The sequence below is a fragment of the Rhagoletis zephyria genome, unplaced genomic scaffold (assembly GCF_001687245.7).
Source record: "Rhagoletis zephyria isolate East Lansing unplaced genomic scaffold, Rhagoletis_zephyria_1.1 Rzeph_scaffold_00409, whole genome shotgun sequence".
Classification (NCBI taxonomy): domain Eukaryota; kingdom Metazoa; phylum Arthropoda; class Insecta; order Diptera; family Tephritidae; genus Rhagoletis; species Rhagoletis zephyria.
This window is the reverse complement of record NW_016157493.1, coordinates 1-19,662: the sequence shown is the minus strand read 5'-3', so window position 1 is coordinate 19,662 and position 19,662 is coordinate 1. Positions and strand designations below refer to the sequence as shown.

The window sequence follows — 19,662 nt, the reverse complement described above, 5'->3', positions numbered from 1 at the left end:
GGGTTACAATCCCTGAGTGCGGCCGAAGGCCGCCTACGTAGAAAGGTGTTCTCTGCAAAAGGTGTTCAGCTCCTTTTCTTCGCAAAACAGAAAGGAGAATTCTACTGCCTGAGGGTTATAATCCCTAAGTGCGGCCGAAGGCCGCCTTCGCAGAAATGTGTTCTCTACAAACGGTGTTCAGCTCCTTTTCTTCGCAAAACAGAAATTAGAATTATACTAAGTGAAAATTCCGAATTAAAAATCCGCTTTTATTATTCAAAATTCCAGTCTGGTAGCACCAAGTTGTATGTTAATTTGCTATCTTATTCATCGTTTATACGAAAACTTTAACAATAAATTATGTATATAAGAACTATAGGGTTGCTAGAAAAAAGGGGGAGTCTTTTTGAAATCAGGGATTCCTATTCAACCCCCCTCAACCCCCCTTTTCTAGAATTTGCCGTCCACTACTAAATTGTCCCAATTAACATTCTCTGCTTCTAAGTTCTCTGCTTTTGGGCGACACCTGTCGTCTCTTCAAGTAATTTTTAGACTCCTTAATACCAACGGCGACATCTCTCTCTGAATTCTTTACAAATGTACAGATTTGGTTCCTTAAGGGGGGACACCTTGGGTTGAAGTTTTGAAATAAAACGATTATTGAATTTCCAGGAATGGTTTGGCGTCATCTGTGATTAAATAGGGTATTCTTTAATTACTCTTTAATAAGTAGCTGTTCGCACTTCTTTGCCCACCTGGTCAGCTGTTGGAAATTTGTACTAAAGAAAAAATTGGTGTTATGGCAGCAGCTCATAAATTTATTTCGCAATTTTGCAGGAGTACGCATAGTTTCCAGCGATTACAGGTAGGGTATTCACGGTATTCATATATTCACTGTATGTTTATTTAAGTTTCCGTTTTTTATTTAAGCGCTTACCTACCGCTNATTTCCAGCGATTACAGGTAGGGTATTATATATTCATTGTATGTTTATTTAAGTTTCCGTTTTTTATTTAAGCGCTTACCTACCGCTACAGCTGTACGATGCTCCAGTTTCTTATCGTCTCGAAAGGTAGCTCCTCGCGAGGAATACCCTGAAATAGAGATTATACATAATGCACCTGAATGGAAATATGTCGAACGCTTGCTTCCACAAAAGACAGTGCCAAAGCCTATTCAAAAAGCTGTGTACCCCTCCGGTTGGAAACCCCAAATCGCTTCTGCAAACCCGGACCTTAAATACTTTGTAGCACGCACGAAAAATCACATGGTACCAGTGTATTTACAGACAAGCTTCCGTGGTCAGCGCCGTATCACTGTTATCCGACGCATTCAGGGTGATATATGGGAGTTGGAACGTGAGTTACGTGTTGTTGTGGAGAAAGCGCGGGATGGAAAACTCTGCGCCAGTCGAGTAAATGAGATGAGTGGACAAATACACTTTCATGGCGATTATGTTGACGTCGTGAGGGAATATCTGAAGGAAAAAGGTTTCTAAAATAGCTTCATTCTCTTATAAGAGTTTGCAAATTAAATAAAAAGCAATGTTTCAATAACGTATATTACATACATGTGTATTTTTGTTTTTAATTTGATCTTCACACCTTATACGTATGTTAAGCTAGTACTTAAGAATAATTTTGCTTATGTGTATACTGAGCATTAGTTCAGTTAAAACTAAAAGCAAAGTGCTGCAAAAAGATTGGTTTGCAGTTATTATTACTTATTATGCCCTGAGGAACTTCAACATATAGAATTGCTTTTTGGATGAATTATTAAACTTCAATACGAATATATTGCAAAAATATTAGAAACTAGATTAAATCTATTAAATACATACATCTTCAGTGCATCTTAAAAATTATCATATGGCCACAGAAGCGACTGCTGTCGCCGCAGANGGGAGAGATTAAATCTATTAAATACATCTTCAGTACATCTTAAAAATTATCATATGGCCACAGAAGCGACTGCTGTCGCCGCAGACCGCTTAAGAGCTTTTCGTATCGTGGTCCAATCTTCCATAATGTCTTCATCACGCAGCATGTATACAATGTAGGGACCGGTGACCGTGACTGCCTTTTTTCTTCCCGGGCCACGTACTTTACTTGCACGCCTGTCTACAGCCCAATCAGACCAAGATATATCAACATTATTTCGGTCTTCTTCCAGACGTCTTATTTTCTCAATAATTTCTTCCTCCATTTGATCGAGCAATAGTTGTTTTTCACTCTAAAATATAAAAAAAAACTATAATTAAAGTGATGTCTCGTTATTAACAAATATCTTAAGAAGGTAATTCGCCTTTAAGTGTTAAGTCTTAAACAAATGGAAAACGCATCCTTTAAATTTAACAGGTAATATTTAAGCAAAAAACAAAACCGACTTCAATTCTCATATATATATATATATTTCATGATCCAATGATCGGATCTAAACAAGATTAGTATGGGACCACCTCTGAGACACTACCTTTCTGATGAAAAATTATCGAAATCGGTTGACGTGGTCCAAAGTTATGCGGTAACATACAAAAAACAAACAAAAAAAAATATTCCGACGAACTGATAACCTTTTTTCGAAGTCGGTTAAAAGTGGCGGGACCCGAAAGTTTTTTTTGAATCTTTTTACAGTGCAGCGAGATTTTCGAGGCACGCCTACAGAGGACGCGGAAACACAGTGAGGAAAGCACCACACACTAGCTAAACTAAGATCAGACTGATACATACGACCCGACAGCTACCAATTGCGCCTAAATACACTGGTGCAAGGACATGCCTAGCTTGCGAGCAAGGCTTTCACTACCCGAACCTTTGCAAGTACAAATCGACCTTCCGCGTTACATTGTCCCCACGACAGTCTGGTTTACGTAACCGGAATGACCTAGATCTATATCTGGTCAAGGGCTGTAACTCCTACGGGATAACCAAAAATTCTTTGGCGAGTTTTTAAGCTGTTACAAAAACAATCTGCATTTTACACAACCATGATTTTCATATTATAGCAGGTTAAACTCCTACCTTAAACCTTAAACTCCAACCCTACCGTCACAACGAACTTATACTCTTTCTCACGAAAGTCGGACTATCTGACCGGAAGGACCCAGATTTATAATCAGCCAAGGACCGCCAATCCAGCAGATTCTCCATGAACTTTATCCTGGTTCTTGTTGTGGTTGTTGTTGTAGCGGCTACAACAACGCCGCCCAGATCGGTTGATATCTCAGTCGTCGTCAAGTTCCACTAACGGCAGCCCTAGGAAGCGTGCAGCCTCTATCGGGTCGGTCCACAAGGATAAAGCTGTTAGGGTTGTCGGGTTTTCCGGGCATGCGAAGAGATGTTTCGAGTCATGTGGGGTCTCTCCGCATGCTGGACACTCATTTGGCACATCCTCGTTCAATCTACTTAGGTAGGAGTTTAACCTGCAGCAGTAGCCAGAGCGAAGTTGGGCTATTGTTGTTCGTGTCTCCCGAGGCAGATGAAGCTCCGTCTCGTCTATGTTCGGTGGTAGTGTGCCGAGAACGACATTCACAGGTCTAGAGTCTACATAACTCGAGACTGACTCCCTGTGAATGCCGTTCAGGGCCTGTCGGTAGGCTGACGGGTCCAGAGGTTGCTTGTTGAACCTCTGGACTTCGTCCGTCAGTTCATATCAAATTAATTGACAGTAAACTCTGTTTTGTTACTTCCATTATGACCCGGTCCTTTGGCTTTGCAAGCTTTGGCTTGACCAAATCCATTGAAACAAGTAAAGCCAGTGCTGTCCTCGGCTATGTCGAAGGCTTCATTTCTTTCATGAACATCAGAAGATCTTACTTCAACCGACTACTGCGCTCTTAAGCGGTTGTTTGGGAGCTAAACAAAAATTTTACCTTCACTGCATACATAGATACAGGAATTATATAAATAAGAACTAATACTTTTCTGAACAATAAGTCTAACCGGTTGTTCAATATCTTGTTATCATTTCCCCCCAGTTAAACACCATTATCGACGGTAAAATTCCATATCTGAACAATCAGTTGTATGGAGGCTATAGATTTGAGTTGTCATTTCACACACTAAGCTGTTGAGAATGATTCAAAACGGATCGGAATTTCATGCTAGTACCTATATAAAATGAGAAATAATAGCAAAAATCTCATATCTGAACAATTAGTTGTAAGGGAGCTATATGTTAATAGTGGTCCGATTTTACTGATTCCTACAAATATTAATATGTATGCACATTAATATGTATAAACATTGGAACAAATTTATAATACCATTTCATGTTCATTAAAAGGTAAAAAAATAGGTGATCTAGATAGGTTAAACAGGCACTAATCCACAAAAAATCCATGTATGCTGTGTCTACTGCAACCCTAACAACCGAAGCTTTGTGGTCGCCGCCTATATATGCAGTGTAGTTCTTAGACCTAGTGTTCTCAGAGGCGGTTGATGCATATGACAACAACCAACAGTACATATCGAAATACTTGCCTCAAAATGCTGCAACGCTGCTTGTTCCTCTGATTGGTACTTATGTTCGATATTTTCCAAACGAAATTTTCGCAGCTTGTCTGCAACTTCAACGCGATTGCGAAAGGCTTTGTCCAATTCTCTCAATGGTATTAAGTACTCTTCTGAACGTCCACTACGAACATCCGCAATTTGTTGTTCGTTTTGTTTGTTGCGTTCTTGATAATACAGCTCCCGCAGTTGATCAAATTGTAATTCAAGGCTAGCTGCAAAACCATAAGAGCTTGTTGCACTTCCTTCATTAGCCTGACTATCCGATTGGACTTACCTAAATCTTCAACATGTTCGGAACGAATTCTTTCCATTTCAATGGCATCCATTTCCGAGGAGTCATCCGAATCCATTTCATTGGCCTCTTCATCAGTGGACTCTCGTCCCTGACTAGAATTTGAATGTTCAGACTCGGCTCCAGAAACATCCTCGCCATCGGTTGCGTCTCCCTCGTTTTTAACAGGCATTCTATTTGCACTGAAAACTTCACTTCACGTAAAAAGTTGAGGAACTCTAGGCTATAAACAGTTATTTTACCAAGTTATAGGCCATATATCGCATTTAATTCATTTAATACTTCCTCCGTACAAACTTTTATATCTGGGCAACTTCTGGGACCACTTTGACAGCTGTGTTGTTGTCACATAAAAGTCATTGTGTCAAAATATGACAGTGTTGGTGTTGCCAGATATCTCTCCTTTGCGTCCATTTTTATATATTGCCATTCGATTTATATTCTGAATAATAATTTTTTAACTTAATGGGAAATGTTTAATAGCGCTGACATCGTTTTTGGGGTGGGGGCCGGAGGGGGAGGGGCAGCGATACTTTAACTTCGTACTATATCGATACTTTCCAAGAATGATAGAATAGTTGCGGGTACCCGCTGATTCGTGTGGAACAAACCTAATGTCAAAATTTCGCTGACATTTTTCTGGAATGTACTACCGGAAATTATTGGAATGGACTACCGGAAGTCTTCAATAATCGCGTATAGATGACGCTGTAAATATTTAGAGCTAAGAACTAAAGACAAAAAATTATATGGATTATTTTTTCTCAAATGGCATGATTCATGCTCAAATGGCACCCAATTTTTCAAATAAGCATGATGCATGATACAAATATTTATAAAAAATCGAAGTGTGCACAGTTTCTCTCATTTTAGAAAATTCGGCAAAAATCGGATGAGATCTTTACGAATTCTTTAAAATTGCTCTACGGTTTAGAATACTATGAAAAAATGGTTTGCAGGGTATTCAAATTTCCTTTTATTTCCCAGCAAACATTTGAGTATAAATTCATTCAATGACAAATGTTTATGATAAACTATTATAATAACAAAAGAAAAACATAAAAAAAATACATTACAAAATAAATAGGCTGTGTTTCTTTATACAATTCAGATAATCTCATTTCACAGCCAGAATAAACAGAATGCGTTTGAAATATACGTTAACATATCATAAGGAACGTTCTAAAGAATAAGTAAACAAAAAAGTTTATTCCAAACGTTCAGAATGAATAAAGAAATTCAGCCATAGTCATTCCAGAATCTCCCAGCAAACATTTGGAGTAATAAATGAGTCTTTAAGGAGTCCTATTTCGGAGCCATTACGCTCATAATGCGCTCATTTAAGAGACCGATATGACGGTGTTTCCCTTCCACCGAAAGTCGATTTATATGAGCTTAAATTCATACATCAAATGAGCCTCAATATGTGTCATATTGGACTCTTATTTACCTCATATACGGCTCATTTTGAACTCGTTTGGATTCTTTTAAAACAATTTTTGGGCTCATATATAAATCATTTCATACTCTTTTTGAGGCTTTTATCGGCCTCATAAATTACTAAATAATAAACCAGTGATAAACTTGAATAATGCAACACCTGTAACGGCGAGATTTTATTTACACATATGTATAAGTATTTATGTAGATGTACATACATATGTTTATTACCTGCCAACAGGCATGTCGCGCAATGCCAAAGCATCTGCAAAAAAAATAGATGAGTGCTGAATAGCTCGAGCACAATCAGCAGTAGATATGGTTTCTTTCGCTTGCAGTATTATTTGTTCCATATACTGCAGTCGCCTTTCTACCACACCAGGTCCGTCCGCGGATGGAACGCCCATATTCGATTTTACATAATTCTTTACCTTAGCCCAAACATTTTCTATGGGGTTCAGCATGGGCGAGTATGGCCCCAGACGCAAAAGGGTGGGTGACCCATTACTACCCACCACTTGTTCAAGTCCAGCATGGCATGGTGCATTGTCGCAGACTAACACTAAATCGCTAAGTACGTTGCCCATGCTGGTCCATTTTTCAAAAAGTCCGCGGACCCACTCAGCGGCGCTCTCTTTTTTAAATGACCCGCGCCGCGTTTCCATGCTCAGTACACCGGATGTACTGATGGCTCCAATTAGGTGTACGTTGGGTCCCCTTGATGGTGGCAGCGTTAAAACCGCTCGTGTGCCAGACCGGGCGCGACCTTTTGTCCGACGGCAAAACAAATAAAAATTGGTTTCGTCCAAATATACAATTTGTTTGCCTTGCTGTATATATACGCTCAACGCTGTCACGAATTCTGCGCGTTTGTTTTTATTTACGGCGGAATTCATGTTGGCAGGCATATTATGAACGTTTTTAATGGTATACAGCCTACCATCTAAATAATTAGCCACGGAAGACTTGGAAATGTCTTTTTGCGACTCCGCTTGCACTTTTACGGCTATATTCTTCAGCGTTATAGTAGGATCCTCTTCCACCCAACGTATTAACGTGTCGACCTCGTCTTCAGACAACCTTTTTTCATTCCCTCCTCCTCTTCGTTTGCTTTCTACTCTGCCTGATCGCACCCAAGTGTATGCCGTTTTGTAGTTGATTCCGAAGGACGATGCTAAGCTGCTCCAATCTTCCCCTTTGTTGGCAGCCTCAACAATGCGTGCGCGGTCGACTTCATTGTATACCGAATACTTTTTGCGTTCTACAATCTCGTTTTCTGTACCGGAGAAGATTAACATATACACATTATTCTAAAAATTTTTACATATAGAAACATATTTACGATAAGATAAAATTATGATTATTTAAAGACCATTTATATATACATATGTGTATTTGTACCATTCACATCTCCTCGGCATATACATAGGACACTTATTGGACTCAATAATAGGACCGCTACTCTTTTGGTGCAATAAGTGACCACATGGCAGTAGGCGAACCACCATTTGCCTGCGCATATCGGCCCTGTAAATTGCGCAATTGTCCTTTAGCTCCATTTTTTAATTATATTATATATACTAATACTTAATTAGGCACAATTTTTGTACATATGTACGTATTTAGCTCTTTGCTGACTCGGAATACTTATGTATGTACATATGTATGTATTTTTTAGATGTTTAACGCCATGCCCAATTAAGTTTTTTTTTAGTTTTTCTGAAATACAGTTGAGCTTTTCTGAAATACATTTGCGTTTTTCTGAAATACATTTGTGCTTTTCTGAATTTCATTTGGTCTTTTCTGAAATACATTTGAAATTTTCTGAAATACATTTGCGTTTTTCTGAAATACATTTGAGGTTTTCTGAAATACATTTGGCCTTTTCTGAAATACATTTGTGTTTTTCTGAAATACTGTTGGAAAAGGTGTAGTCCCAACACATAAAACTCTTCTGGATACCAGGTGCTGGATTCTGTAACTGTGAAGTGTGAGAATGAGTTTTGGCTGTCAAAATTGTGTACACTTCCTCATTTTGCGACTCAGCAAGAGTGAGAATGAGTTTTAACGGTCAAAATTGTGTACACTTCTCTTCCGAAAAACTCATTGAATTTTATTCATGATGAAAATCGTTCAGATTTGAAACAAATTATTTGAAAATAAAAAAATGTTGAAAAAATTTTTTTATAATTTTCTTATATTTGCAGTTTTTATATTGTATGCATAAACATAAGGGAGGTTCGATGGGAAAGTGGACCTCATAATTAATAAATAATTTTCTTTATGAAACTAACAAACATGTGGATAAGACATTTGTAANCAAATTTTTTTATAATTTTCTTATATTTGCAGTTTTTATATTGTATGCATAAACATAAGGGAGGTTCGATGGGAAAGTGGACCTCAGTGCAAAAATAATTTTCTTTATGAAACTAACAAACATGTGGATAAGACATTTGTAAAAATCTTGAATCAACCAAAAAATAACAAATTTAAGCTTTAAATGCATTTGTATTATCTTTTTTTACGTTTCGAAATCAAGTTTTAAGTAAATTTTTTGATTGAGTCGAAAGTAGGTTGTGTTGAATGCACTGTCAAATAATTTGCGATTCATAATTAAAGTGTTTGGTAAGAAAAATATATGGTAGAACTCATCTGCTTTTAATAAAATTGTGTTATATATTAAATTGTGTGACTGCATTATCTATATTATGAGTTAATATTAAGCAGTATTGGTCTGGTCCCACACGTGACAAAAAAAGCTAAAAGTTATATTTAATTACAGAAGTTGAGGTTGTGTTTCGTGTTTGTTACATAATGTTAGAAATTTATTGCAAATATTTACCACAATTGCATTGTCGTTTCCACTAGTTAGATAAGAATAATTCAACAGAGAAGCATGTCCCGCCCGTGACAGCTATGTGCGGGACAGTTGTCAGAGGTAGGTTTACAGGGCTGATAAGCTTTATTTGTTTGTTGTGGTGAGGCAGGGGACTAGGGGGGATGCTTGAACTCGTTGACCTTGTGGTCAGCTTATAAAGTTAAGTTACATTTTGACCAGTTTTGATTTTTTGTTTTGTTAATCTAATATTTATAGTGTTTTTTATAAAAGTCTAGCACATTACCTAACCAGAATCACATAAATCCACGTTTCAAACTTCTTTAACAATTACGCCCAAAAAGTTTAAACTTTTTGTTCAGACTTTTTAGGTATGTAGTTTTGTAATCCATTAAATTTAAATGGTAAAAGTGAAAATTTCAAGAAGCTAGGATATCGCGTTCATTTTTAATAATTTTTTTGGCAGACGGTGCTAAGCATTTTCTTTTATATAAAAGGCACCATCCTAAGAAAAAACGTGAATGAATTTAACCCCACTTGGCTTCTTATATTTTTTAATAGCTAATCTTTATATATGGACCACACTAAAAGCTCCTTTTCATATAAAAATTCGTACGTGTCCTACGCGTGACAAACATGGTCCCACCCGTAACAGAGGAATTTCGGATTTTTGGTATAATAAAGCCATGATTTTTTTTGTAGTTTTTGCTTTGTTTGTGTTCCTGGTTCTGTGTTTTATTATAAGACAGGGGTGGGCAAGGCCGAGGACGAAGAGAGCCACATGTAAATTCTAAATGCTACAAACAGCCACAAGAAAAACAAAAAAATAAAAAGTTATTTTTAAATAAAATTATTATTAGAAATGAAAAACATTAATTTTATTATTATTCTAATGTAAGTAAGATAGATATTAAAGAAAATTCAAACGATTCTTTGGCCAAATTTTCAAAATCTGGTTTTACGTAAGTTAAAGCCGTTCGTAACAGTTCTGTTAAATGTTGGTTAGTCTATAGCAGTGATTCCCAAAGTGGTCCAGGTGGACCCCAGAGGTCCACGGAGACGTGAAAAAAATTTGGGGGTCCATGAGTTGTAAATGGGGGTCCACGAAAATTCATCTGGTTTAGATGTAAAGAACCAAAATGGTTGCTTGATAGCCTATTTATTTAACTTTAATTTTTTTGAGTGGTGTATAGTGCTCTTGACGCACTGCTGCACTTACCGTCACTTTGTGTTTTCATACGTGGGGAAGCCTTAAAGGCCACTTGCAGACTAAAAAGAACTGGATGCTGGTATGACAATGAGTGGGGCGCAGCGAAAATTGCTGGCGGCAGAGATTTACGCACTTGTGTCTTTTCCTTGNGCGTGACAAACATGGTCCCACCCGTAACAGAGGAATTTCGGATTTTTGGTATAATAAAGCCATGATTTTTTTTGTAGTTTTTGCTTTGTTTGTGTTCCTGGTTCTGTGTTTTATTATAAGACAGGGGTGGGCAAGGCCGAGGACGAAGAGAGCCACATGTAAATTCTAAATGCTACAAACAGCCACAAGAAAAACAAAAAAATAAAAAGTTATTTTTAAATAAAATTATTATTAGAAATGAAAAACATTAATTTTATTATTATTCTAATGTAAGTAAGATAGATATTAAAGAAAATTCAAACGATTCTTTGGCCAAATTTTCAAAATCTGGTTTTACGTAAGTTAAAGCCGTTCGTAACAGTTCTGTTAAATGTTGGTTAGTCTATAGCAGTGATTCCCAAAGTGGTCCAGGTGGACCCCAGAGGTCCACGGAGACGTGAAAAAAATTTGGGGGTCCATGAGTTGTAAATGGGGGTCCACGAAAATTCATCTGGTTTAGATGTAAAGAACCAAAATGCTTGCTTGATAGCCTATTTATTTAACTTTAATTTTTTTGAGTGGTGTATAGTGCTCTTGACGCACTGCTCCACTTACCGTCACTTTGTGTTTTCATACGTGGGGAAGCCTTAAAGGCCCCTTGCAGACTAAAAAGAACTGGATGCTGGTATGACAATGAGTGGGGCGCAGCGAAAATTGCTGGCGGCAGAGATTTACGCACTTGTGTCTTTTCCTTGCTAGAGGATAGTACGCCACCATTACCTTTGTTGAAGAGATTTTATAATGTTGAACTGAATGCTGGTTTGATTCCATCGCTGAGACCGGACTCACACATTGTCTAATCCTCACTGATGGCTCCGAAACTGACTCTGGGTCATGATCTGTGGTCTTTTGCGAGGTTAATGAAGATAAGCTTCACTTTTCTGTAGGGGAATATGCTTCGGTCTTCCAGGCTGAGGTAATTGCAATACTCAAAGCCATGGACTACGTGGTGGAACATAGGTGGAGGGGAAGGAGTTTACGTGACTGCAGTGACAACCAAGCTGCCCTTAAGGCATTGACCAGCCCTCTATTTAAGTACTTCCAAACTAGTTCGGCAATGGAAGTCAGAAACTGGGTGAATACTTCGCTCAGAAATGACTGAGAGGCATCGAGGGGATGCAGGTGGGCAAAACTCATGTTGCCTTCAATCTCACAAGGTCTATATATGCATTTCAAGTTGAGAAAAAACGTTCATTACTAATTTATATGGTATCGGCTAAAACACTTGAACTTATCGCAATAGAGAACTATTATTTTATCAGTTTTAACCTTATGGTCTGATTATGGCAACTTAACGTAACTTACGGCTCTCTCTTAAAAATTCTGTTAAATTGGTCTTGCTTATAATTGAACAGCCGAAACTTAACGTAACTTAATACCACATCGAAATCTGTTTGATTTTGATTCTTTAAGTTCTACGCTCCGTTAAATTAAGTTAAGTTGCCATAATCAGACTTTTAGTCGATCCAAGGTTCAAGAAAAATACTTTGACGGATGAAGAAGCCTTTCAGGGGGTTGATTCTGTAACCAGTTAGCGACAAGTCTCGGATCGATATCGCACTTGTTGACGTAAAAATATTTCATATCATACGTCAACAAAACCGATACCGATTCGAAAATTGTCGCTACCTGGTTACAGAATCTGCCCCAGGCCTACAAAAATGATATCGTCCGATTCAGCTGGAACCAAAATGCTTAAAACAAGTAAGAGTTTCTCTGTATTATGGCCTCGAACCGACATATATGTATATACATCTTTCATTTGAATCAGTATTAAAAGCTCTATTGGCTCCTACATTCGGGTTTTGATAGGCGTTTTTTCCATATTTTCGGCGTTTGTGCGCTTTNTTAAGTTCTACGCTCCGTTAAATTAAGTTAAGTTGCCATAATAAGGCTTTTAGTCGATCCAAGGTTCAAGAAAAATACTTTGACGGATGAAGAAGCCTTTCAGGGGGGAGATTCTGTAACCAGTTAGCGACAAGTCTCGGATCGATATCGCACTTGTTGACGTAAAAATATTTCATATCATACGTCAACAAAACCGATACCGATTCGAAAATTGTCGCTACCTGGTTACAGAATCTGCCCCAGGCCTACAAAAATGATATCGTCCGATTCAGCTGGAACCAAAATGCTTAAAACAAGTAAGAGTTTCTCTGTATTATGGCCTCGAACCGACATATATGTATATACATCTTTCATTTGAATCAGTATTAAAAGCTCTATTGGCTCCTACATTCGGGTTTTGATAGGCGTTTTTTCCATATTTTCGGCGTTTGTGCGCTTTTATTCGAAACCTAAATGTTTCGGTACCGAGTATCGAGAGTATTGGATACTTAAAAGTATTGACTCAGCACATCACTACTGCTGTCATCTCGACTGTGACGTCAGCAAAACAGCTGATTCTGTCAAATTCACTGAGAGCCGATTAGCGGTGACATCAAGTTCGCACAGAAAAGTGAAATGAATTCGCAGAGTTTAAGTAAAATATATCTGCTCCAAAAAGCAGGTTATTTTTTTTGTCCCACCCGTGACAAAAGAAATAAATCAGATTTTTTCCATATAAAATATATTTTTCTGTACAAATGTCCAACCCGTGACGGTGGAATCGCCCATATGAAGTTTTTTCTTTGAACAGTAAGTGTTGCTGTAGAGAAAATATACATAAAATAAAATTTCTTTAAAATTTTTTGAATGACAAGAATACCGGTTCTCGAAAAAGAGAATGATCGGAAATTATGAACATAAAGTATTGTTTTTTTTATTGAATAACGCCATATATCTACTATACATCACATAGTTAGTGCATCTGTATGTATTCACGAATACTGCAATCAGCTGCGCGATGTACCACATCTAAGGGAAGATGAACCTCTTTATCTCACCGCGTATGCAAATCAACAGCGCATAAGCTGCATCACAATTGTTCTTGATACCATTGACTGCGTCTTTGCAGGTTTGCAAACCGGCGCGGTAATCATCCTTGTAATCGTCTGGCATCAGCAGGTCAATCTGTTTCAATGAGCTTTCGAGGAGAAATTTGCCTTTCTTCATCTATGCAAGCGTGAGAAAGTTTTAAAATTATTCTAAAACGGCATAAAATAGATTTTGTATTTTATATACATATGTACATTAGACTGCATCACTCCCCATAAAAAAAAGAAATCGGTACTGTTTTTCCATTGGAATTATAAAATCTATTATATTTTAAGACATCCACCAAAATATTTCGGAAAAATATTTAAGATTTATTAAGATTAAGAGATACCTCCAAAAATGGAGTTTTTTTTATGAATAAAAATAGTTTCTTATAGACGTTTTTTGAAAAAATCCCCTCAAATGACAAAACGGTTTAAGCTTAAAAAATTTACATAAAAATATTAAAAAAAAAATTTTACAGAATCGTAATTATAAGATTTTCGATGTTTTTTTTTAACATTTTTCAAAGATTGGTATAAGAAAAACTTTAATAACTGAACCTAAACTCTTCCGATTTAGACTTAAGAGGTGTAATTGGAAAGGTATTTTTTCACCCTTTTTATTTCTTTGCTAATAAACTCATTCAAAAGATGAAAGAGAAAGCTAGGATGAACGAACGTCATGAATTAAGATGTGTTGGTATTTGAAAAAATAAAAATAAATGGGGACACGAATGACTTTTTTTTTTGGAGAGAAATAACAACAATGTGAAAATACCTTTCTACTGAGATCCCATAAGTCTAAATCGGAATAGTTTTGGCCCAGTTATTCAAGTGTTTCGTAAATCAATATTTGAAAAAAGTAAAAAAAAACAGCATCAAAAATCTCATTCCTACGATTCCGTTGGAAAGATTTTTAAATATTTTTATGCAGATTTTTTAATCATTATCTGTTTTGTCATCTGAGGGGACTTTTTTCAAAAAGTTCGTTAAGAAACTATTTTTATTCATAAAAAACTCCATTTTTGGAGGTATTTTCAAATCGGTCATGCTCGCTTAAATCTTAGGACTTTTCTGAAATATTTTGGTGGAGATCTCAAAATATTATAAATTTTGTAATCCCGGCGGAAAAACTGCCACTTTTTTTGGTGATGCAGTCTAATGTACATACATATGTAGTGCATATATATGTATGTATATATTTTTAATACCGTTTGCATCATTTCCAAAACGCAGTTAATATAACATTTTACGTCTTTGGTGTCGGGAATATTACCCAGCTTGATGCCATCAGCTACTTCTGGAAAGGAAAACATAAAAGTGTATAAATCTCTGAATTATCCGAAGTGTAATTTTTAAGCAAATAGTAAAATTTCGAAAATACAATTTTTTTCTACTGACACCCGATTGACCGAAGGATACCTATCGTTATGAATTTTTTACACAGCATTAAAGGTATGCTTTCCATTTATGCGTACATTAAAGGCGCCTTAAAGTTTTCTGAAGAGCAACAGTAGAAAGGTAGCAGTTCTAAATGCAGGGCTCACAATCTTGCATGAAGGTCTTCTTCTCACCTTTGCCAAAGCGAGAAAGCTATCTGATTTTATTTTTCAAAAAAACACCTGTCTGCAGGAGCTATTTTTCCACTGATATGTAGCTATTTATTGTGTTAATGCTGGTTCACTTACACAAATTACACAGGCCAACAAAAATGGAAAAGAAATTTTGGTGCGGCAAATGCTAAAGTTATATATTTTTGATAAAATATTGCAAAACCGCGATGTTTTGACATTTGACCTCGTTTTTCTCTAAATCTGGAGCTGATGGAAAATTTATATCTTATGTTCTGGTATCTTCTCTCCAAAAAATAGTGAACACAATTTGAGCACTTCAACAAAATCATGTCGGGTGTTATCAACGGCTCCGTGAATCATGGCCGCGTGTATTAAGACCGCGATCAAAAATTAAATTAGGCCGAGCGGAAATAATTCCTTTTGCCGAGTGAAATTTGGCCGCGATTAAAAAATGAAATTAGACCGCACTTAGACAAGAACTATATTATTTTGGATTATTTAATTCAAACATAATAATAATAATAGATTGGCGCTTACACATATGTTAGTGTTTGGCCGAGCTTCTCCTCCGATTTGAGGCGTGCGCCTTGATGTTGTCACACAGAGCGGCGATTGTATTTTTACGAGTAGCTGTTTTTCATGGCAGAAATACACTCGGAGGTTTGCCATTGCCTGCCGAGGGACGACCGCTGTTAAGAAAATACCTTTTTTTCTATACTTTTTGCGATGTTGCTTTGACCTGGGCTTGAACCCAGGCGTTGCGGAGTGGAAGCGCGCACAGCTTACCACTACACCACAGCGGCCGACAAAATATACAAATTTCCATTTTTCACTGGGTACAAATTTACTGACTATTCAAATAAAAATTGGAACTTATTATCTAACAAATACTATATAAATCTGAATTTTAAACTTTGTGCAAAAATTAAAAAAAAATCAGCAAAGTTTCATTAGAATTGAAAACCTTTTAGCTAAAATTTCTAGGAATTATATGCTTACCAACATACGCAAGTAAAGCTCTATATATTGTTTAATTTACCCCTTCTTTCACATAAAATGAATCTGTGCGATATTTCTACAATTTAACATGCTTGTTCATGATTCAATAATAGAAAGGTTTTGTAATAAAACAGTCTTCTCGCTTCCAAAGATAAAATCGGCTCCTTTACTTGTGCAGAATGTTGCTTACTCTACAGTTTCTAGTGATATTAGTAGTAAAACCAAAAATTCTTCATACTAAATATTCGTGAGCATCACCTTCGTTTGCGTAATTTTCTAGAACAAGTGTAGAATAGCGACCGTTTACCTATAAAATAACCAAAAATGACGATTGATAGAAATTTTTACGCTGATTTCAACGATATCAAATTTATTTGGCACAGGTAAAAAATAAAGAAGATATAAGAGGTTTATTTGCTTTATTTATTTGTATTTTTTATTATCACTAAATTGTTGAAACCCAAAAGTAGATCATGACAAAATATGTACTATCGAATTAAAGGCAATAACTTGTACTTTCTAAATAATATAAATTTCTTTACCAATAATTATGCAGTTTTTTCAAAAAAAGGTTATTTCATGAAAAAATAACATTTGTTCGTTTTTTAGTGGTTTTGGTTAAAANAAAAAAAAGGGTTATTTCATGAAAAAATAACATTTGTTCGTTTTTTAGTGGTTTTGGTTTAAAAATACAAAAAGCTATAAATTATGTACATCAGCTGAAAGACAAATTAATTATTTTCATAGTGACTTCATTACTTTTTTAATCGGTTATATAGTTTATAAGATAGTAATATTTAAAAAATCTAAAAACTGAAATTTAACCTTCTAGAACGTCTTTATTTTTCACTTGTGCCAAATAATTTTGGCATTGTTGAAATGAGCATAGAAAGTTCTATTGATTTTTCGTTTTGCATAGCTGGCCGGTCGGTATCTAGATTTCTTCCAGGAAATGACGAATAACTGAAATCAAAAATGCATATTTTTATGTATTGTTTAGTATTTCCATTAAAACACCAAATATATTGCAAATTCGCATAGAATTAATAATACACTTTTTACTTCTAAGTGTATACTTTGCGTACTTTTTGTAGCACCTTTCTACTACCGGTTTCGCAAAAGGCGATCACATTCTTCCCCTTTCTCCTACTTCCAAAATACAAATCTAGATAAAGGAGTGTCAAATTTCAGCTGTCACAAATTACATAACCTTGTGATATTGAATCATGATGCTTGTTATTGTTTATTAGTCAGTTACACCAGTGTTACATCAGTCTACAATTTAATTTGTTATGAAATTCAAGAAACGAAATGAAAACTCAATATTCTCTGTGATTTTCTTTTGCGGTACCGTCATTGCGTTTTGTTTTAAATTGAATTGTAATTTTTTACAAACGATTACTCTGTTTTCCTTTTATTTATTTTTTTATATAGTATCTTCATCAACTTTTATTGAGCTTGATACCGTTTTTAATGAAAACTATTGTGGGAAAGCGACAACAATCTGAAATTTTTTATATATTTGTATTGTAATGTTTGCTGACTGCACTTGTAGATACTCCCAATATAGCAGTATTACATATATGGATATAGTTGTGGCATAATTTTTTTAATTTGTCAAACAATGCAATTTGGGGTCCTGAAGAATCAAATTTTTATAAAAGTCTTCACGATCAATTTATCAAATGAAATAAGTAAAAATACGAGTACTCCCGAGAGTATACACACAGATAGACAATTACTATGAGAGCCTTTACTTTGAGGTTTCGACATTATTAGTAGAATAACCAAATGTCCATTTAAATCCTACATAACTATTATCCATTGTTGTCATTACAAGGCGTAATCAAAAATTGTAGAATTAATAATTATTTAAGACAACAAAAATTTTTTCCTAATACGAATTTCCACTAATGGGGGAAATTTTGCCATATAATGCCTAGTCGAAATTCAGCATAAGTCAAACTAAAGATATAAAAAAAAAACGAAACAAAACAAAAACCATTCGAAGAAACTTATTTTATTTTTAGAGGATATATAGCTTATAGAATTCATTTCAGCCGCATTATATGTATATTATTGGACTTCATTAAAATTTTGACTTCGATTGCACAAAACTGCAATAAGCGATAGGTACAGGTCGAAAGTTTGCACCAAACATAATTCAACCAAATTCTGAGATAAGCGTTCGTGAAAAGTTTTCTGAGATGGGGCGTTTTCGAACTGGCTGCCTTGATAGGTCGATCTTCCACTCACTGGTGACCTCTACGGGAAATTGGACCAAGAAGTTTACCTTCAGTCGCGCGAGGGATCCATATAGCCCACAAAATGTGGGCGCCTAGACCTCAACTAAACTCAACTCACCTCAGCTCGCCTCAAATCACTTCATCTCATCTTCACTCATCTCAACTCCCCTCATATTAGCGAAGCAAAACACAAATTAATTTTATCAGCGAATCAAGTCAAAACCGTAATTGATTGCTTGATTTATGATTAGATCAATTTAAAATCCCTCAACCCAATATTATTTTATGTTTTATTAAGTACAGTAGTTCAAAACATACAACTACATAGAGAAATCGTAGTGCAGCCCCGGCCATCGTACAGCTCTAAAGTAGCGTGTCTCTTCATTGTACCGTTATTTCTGGCAGGCTGTAGGTGCGTTTTTGGTTAGTGTATTTGAAATAGAATGTAATAGAAATGGAAGAAATTGTAATATAAATGGAAGAAATTAGAAAAGATGACAGCAAACGCCAAAAAACAGGTAACCTCAGCTGTAGGCATTTTTTGACAATCAGCTGATAGTGTTTTCACTTAGACAGCTGTACGATGGCCCAGACGCACTCATTCTTTTATGTTTATTTTTGGAATTCAATAATTCAAACATACCTGTGGAAACTTTCGGAAATTTTGGCAAACAGACATCTCGCATCAATTTTCCAGCGGCAAACATTTGCTCTTCAGTGGCCTTTAAAATAAAAGCAATGTAAAGAAGTATTTTTAATGATAACAGAAAAGATAGTAGATATTTAACAACACGTTTTCCTAAGGTTTTCGATTAAATTAGCACCTACATACACTCACATGTACATATAAAGTGCAATGGCGATATATCGAGCCGATTTGGAGTTGAACTTTTGATTAAGAAATTGTATGGATCGTGCAACAATAGTATTTATGCATATAGCATGTGTTTAATTGATAAAGATTACAAGGATATTTTTTACACCCTTGAAATTTTTTCCGATTTCTCTCTGGCTCGTTATGGGATATATCGATCTTCAACAACATTCAGACGAGCTCCTGGGAAGACATAGGCTACTTTATCGACCGCGGCCTTTTAGAGCTCCACGTATATGAGAAAATCTCACTTTTTCGACAAAAACATGTTTTGTTTAATTGCGGTAGGTACTAAAACTTCGCCAAAATCAATTTTTGCTATTCAACAAATTACCATAACCATAAAGTCAAGGTGCACGAATAGTATTTCCAGGGATAGTTGTCGCGAGTTCCAGCTTTAATTTAAGCCCAAGTGGAAGGTTCTATCACCTTTTGTTTTTTGCTAAAGCTTCTCAAATATTGCAAAAACCGCGATTTTTTTGATACTTTGACCACGTTTTTCCCAAAATCTAAAGCGGATGGATACTTACAGATTCGTAATCAGCACAAAAAAAATCTATCAAAAACAGCTTTTAACATTTTTGGAAA

At 35.9% G+C, this 19,662-nt stretch overlaps 3 protein-coding genes across 5 annotated transcripts; 1 reads left to right on the top strand and 2 right to left on the bottom strand.

The window, feature by feature from the left end:
* The first annotated feature begins 715 nt into the window (after nt 1–715).
* On the top strand, nt 716–1,548 carry mRpL49 (mitochondrial ribosomal protein L49). Its single transcript, XM_017611468.1, has 2 exons — nt 716–844; nt 998–1,548. The coding sequence occupies exons 1-2, from the start codon at nt 779–781 to the stop codon at nt 1,475–1,477; spliced, it is 546 nt and encodes a 181-aa protein (XP_017466957.1). The 5' UTR covers nt 716–778; the 3' UTR covers nt 1,478–1,548.
* A 162-nt stretch (nt 1,549–1,710) lies between these two features.
* Brms1 (breast cancer metastasis-suppressor 1-like protein) lies at nt 1,711–5,143 on the bottom strand. 3 transcript variants are annotated; one of them, XM_017611466.1, is made up of 5 exons: nt 5,028–5,143; nt 4,768–4,974; nt 4,461–4,705; nt 1,881–2,211; nt 1,711–1,797 (listed from the first exon to the last, which is right to left on the bottom strand). In XM_017611466.1, exons 2-4 carry the CDS (start codon nt 4,955–4,957, stop codon nt 1,930–1,932), a joined length of 717 nt encoding a protein of 238 aa, XP_017466955.1. In that variant the 5' UTR covers nt 4,958–4,974; nt 5,028–5,143; the 3' UTR covers nt 1,711–1,797; nt 1,881–1,929. The 3 variants fall into 3 exon arrangements, with proteins under 3 accessions (XP_017466955.1, XP_017466956.1, XP_017466954.1); XM_017611467.1 differs by having other exon boundaries at nt 4,768–5,008; nt 5,079–5,108; XM_017611465.1 differs by having other exon boundaries at nt 4,768–5,123.
* An 8,056-nt stretch (nt 5,144–13,199) lies between these two features.
* Nucleotides 13,200–18,953, bottom strand: Obp19a (Odorant-binding protein 19a). Its single transcript, XM_017611472.1, has 3 exons — nt 18,844–18,953; nt 14,593–14,681; nt 13,200–13,517 (listed from the first exon to the last, which is right to left on the bottom strand). The coding sequence occupies exons 1-3, from the start codon at nt 18,905–18,907 to the stop codon at nt 13,320–13,322; spliced, it is 351 nt and encodes a 116-aa protein (XP_017466961.1). The 5' UTR covers nt 18,908–18,953; the 3' UTR covers nt 13,200–13,319.
* Between the last annotated feature and the right edge of the window lie 709 nt (nt 18,954–19,662).

What these genes read in the sequence shown, in the direction of transcription:
- Brms1 (XM_017611466.1), bottom strand. Translation starts at nt 4,957, where the DNA reads ATGCCTGTTAAAAACGAGGGAGACGCAACCGATGGCGAGGATGTTTCT. An exon ending in CGAACATGTTGAAGATTTAG is followed by an intron (nt 4,706 to 4,767) that starts GTAAGTCCAATC and finishes ATGGTTTTGCAG; the next exon opens with CTAGCCTTGAATTACAATTT. An exon ending in CAGCGTTGCAGCATTTTGAG is followed by an intron (nt 2,212 to 4,460) that starts GCAAGTATTTCG and finishes TTTATATTTTAG; the next exon opens with AGTGAAAAACAACTATTGCT.
- mRpL49 (XM_017611468.1), top strand. Translation starts at nt 779, where the DNA reads ATGGCAGCAGCTCATAAATTTATTTCGCAATTTTGCAGGAGTACGCAT. An exon ending in ATAGTTTCCAGCGATTACAG is followed by an intron (nt 845 to 997) that starts GTAGGGTATTCA and finishes TTTTTATTTAAG; the next exon opens with CGCTTACCTACCGCTACAGC.
- Obp19a (XM_017611472.1), bottom strand. Translation starts at nt 18,907, where the DNA reads ATGTTTGCCGCTGGAAAATTGATGCGAGATGTCTGTTTGCCAAAATTT. An exon ending in ATTTCCGAAAGTTTCCACAG is followed by an intron (nt 14,682 to 18,843) that starts GTATGTTTGAAT and finishes TTTCCTTTCCAG; the next exon opens with AAGTAGCTGATGGCATCAAG. An exon ending in TTTTGGAAATGATGCAAACG is followed by an intron (nt 13,518 to 14,592) that starts GTATTAAAAATA and finishes ACGCTTGCATAG; the next exon opens with ATGAAGAAAGGCAAATTTCT.